The 2,519-nt window shown below is 42.7% G+C and overlaps 1 protein-coding gene across 1 annotated transcript in view; it reads left to right on the top strand.

The window, feature by feature from the left end:
* The first annotated feature begins 129 nt into the window (after positions 1-129).
* LOC107557492 (gamma-glutamyltransferase 7) overlaps positions 130-2,519 on the top strand; it is a 45,946-nt gene continuing 43,556 nt past the window's right edge. The window contains exons 1-3 of the mRNA XM_016240922.1: positions 130-383; positions 461-681; positions 2,152-2,303. Of these exons, the coding sequence (XP_016096408.1) occupies positions 194-383; positions 461-681; positions 2,152-2,303 (563 nt within the window). The 5' untranslated portion in view covers positions 130-193. The remainder of the gene's footprint in view (positions 384-460; positions 682-2,151; positions 2,304-2,519) is intronic.

Here is a 2,519-nt window from a genome sequence, read left to right as displayed (position 1 = left end):
TTCACTTGTGTTATCTTTGACTAATAATTTAAATTTGTTTGATGATCTGAAACATTAAAGTGTGACAAACATGCAAAATAATAAGAAATCAGGAAGGGGGCCAACACTTTTTCACACCACTGTATATAACAGTGCTATGATTTTCCAGCTTAATGAATTGCGCTGAATTCCAGTTGGTGATTTCAGGTAAATCATGTACACTCCGGCAGCCGATACGGGAGTGACGGTGGTGGAGAAGGATGCGGCTCTGAGCAGTGCGTACTCACCTGTGGACTACATGAGCATCACCAGCTTCCCTAGACTACCAGAAGATGATGTTTCAGCCGACAACACTCTCAAATCACGCAGAGATGATGATAACTTCCTCAGTGAGCAGGACACAGGTAAAGCATTTGATCATAGTGCTGTCTGACGTAGTCTCCACGCAGTGGCCTAAATTCTGTCCTGTCTCTGTGTGCAGACCCTGATCTGTTCCTGAAGTCAGCCCGACTGCAGCGGCTGCCCTCCTCTGCCTCAGCCAGTCGGGACGTCTCTCCACTGAGAGAGACCAGCAGAGATCCGCTAGCACAGGATTGTGCCTGCACACGTGACGGGCTGACCGTCATCATCACCGCCTGCCTGACCTTCGCCACGGGGGTCACCGTAGCCCTCATAATGCAGATCTACTTTGGAGACCCACAGGTGCTGTGAAGTACTACAACATTTCAACTTGTGCGAAAAAGGGTTAATACAAGTAATGGGAGATGGAAACACATTTTGCAAATTCCTCCATGCGCATCAAAAAAAGTCATGTGACTTTGCATGATGGGATGGATCTTGCACAGCATCTGAAACGTTGTTATGGTCATTCCGAACAAAGTCTGTCTTCAAAGTATTTCTGTAGAATTGCCTCCCAGAACTACGACTGCTTTCCCAAACAGCAACACCCACCTCCGAAATCAATGACAGCATTTATTGCATTTCATTTGCTCGCTCTCAGGCACAAGTAGTTTATTATATTACAAAATTATTGTATTCATTGGGTTCTCCTACTTTTCTTAGTGATATTTAATGGCAGTTTATCAGAAAGTGACGATTTTGACTCGGATGGAAACTGGTTATTCACAAATGTTTGTGATATTTCAATTTTGCAGCTTTGGATGAAAACCTGGCTATTGAGTACTACTTACGCATTTTGGAGGGTGAAAGATAAAATAGGTGAAAATAAGGGGGGAAATTTTTTTCCAATAGGACTATAACCATCCCAGCTATTCAAAACTGGGATTGCTATACCAGAAAAAGAGGGGACCAGTTTCTTTGCAAAGTGTCTAATTGGTTCTAGGGTGTACGTTCTGAGTTAAATGCATAAAGACCCAAAACAGTATAAATATCATTTTCCAAATGTGTATTTTTCACTCAATATTTACAAAGCACAAACAAACAAACTCGCACAGGGGCTGACATATAAAAAAAAATAACTAAATAAGTAATGAAACGATGGAAATGTGCAAAGGCTTGAGTGTGGAATGTTTCATAAGCTGTAGATTAGCCAAACCAGTTCAGGTCAATGGTTGCAGTGCATGAATAAGTCAACGGTCTTATGTGATGAGCTGATCTCTGTAGTGTAGAAGTCCTTGAAGTAGGAGGCTGGGAACGCTTTGGGTATAATCCTTGAGCAGTTGCAATAATGCACTCAAAAGAATGCCAAATTTGTTCGTCCACACAGCAGTATGGTTGTAAACATGCAGGCATCAGCATGTATTGCAGCAATTAAGCTCAAGAAGAGGCAAAACAAAAATCCTCTCGAAAAGAGAACAACCAGTCAGAGTCCATAAACCAAACAAACATGGTATTTAAATCATTGCAAAATAACCTTCATAAGCTTTCACCAAGATCCTTCAAAATACAACAAAGTGTGAAAATAAAACATCAAACTTACGGTTTCTCAAACCAGGATTGTTTGTAGCACAGCAAGAAACCATGTGGAGTTCAAACTGAGTCTTTCTCTCACTGTACTGCTTCCTTCCTTTATACAGAAATGGTAGAGCTACTAGTGCCACCTAATGGTCCGGAGGAACATAGCGCGACAAAATAATACAAAATGAACCTTGTGACAGGCCATGACTGTTACAGGACAGAACTGTTCCTTATTTTAGTCTCTTCTGTCCTCAGGTGTATAATCAAGCCGCGGTGGTGACGGATGTGGCCCGCTGCACGTCTCTGGGCTTTGATGTTTTGGGCAAACAGGGGTCCAGCGTTGATGCCGCCATAGCCGCTTCATTCTGCCTGGGCATCATCCATCCCCACACCTCGGGCATCGGCGGGTACGAGTGCAAGTTCAGTGGTTCACAGCAGTCTTTGTTTATGTATTTAGCAGAGGCTTTTATCCAAAGCCACTTACAAAAAGAGGAACAAGGCAATTCATCAATGAGCCAACAATATTTGCATAATGTCAGTTTTATTAGACAACTAGATTAGGAAGCGAGCTAGAGAAGAGAAGAAATACGGGGTGTGTGTGTGTGTGTGTGTGTGTGTGTGTG

This window comes from Sinocyclocheilus grahami, unplaced genomic scaffold (assembly GCF_001515645.1).
Source record: "Sinocyclocheilus grahami isolate Dianchi unplaced genomic scaffold, SAMN03320097.WGS_v1.1 scaffold604.1, whole genome shotgun sequence".
Taxonomy (NCBI): Eukaryota; Metazoa; Chordata; class Actinopteri; order Cypriniformes; family Cyprinidae; genus Sinocyclocheilus; species Sinocyclocheilus grahami.
Note: the sequence above shows the minus strand (reverse complement) of the source record. Positions and strands in the feature narration are given on the sequence as shown.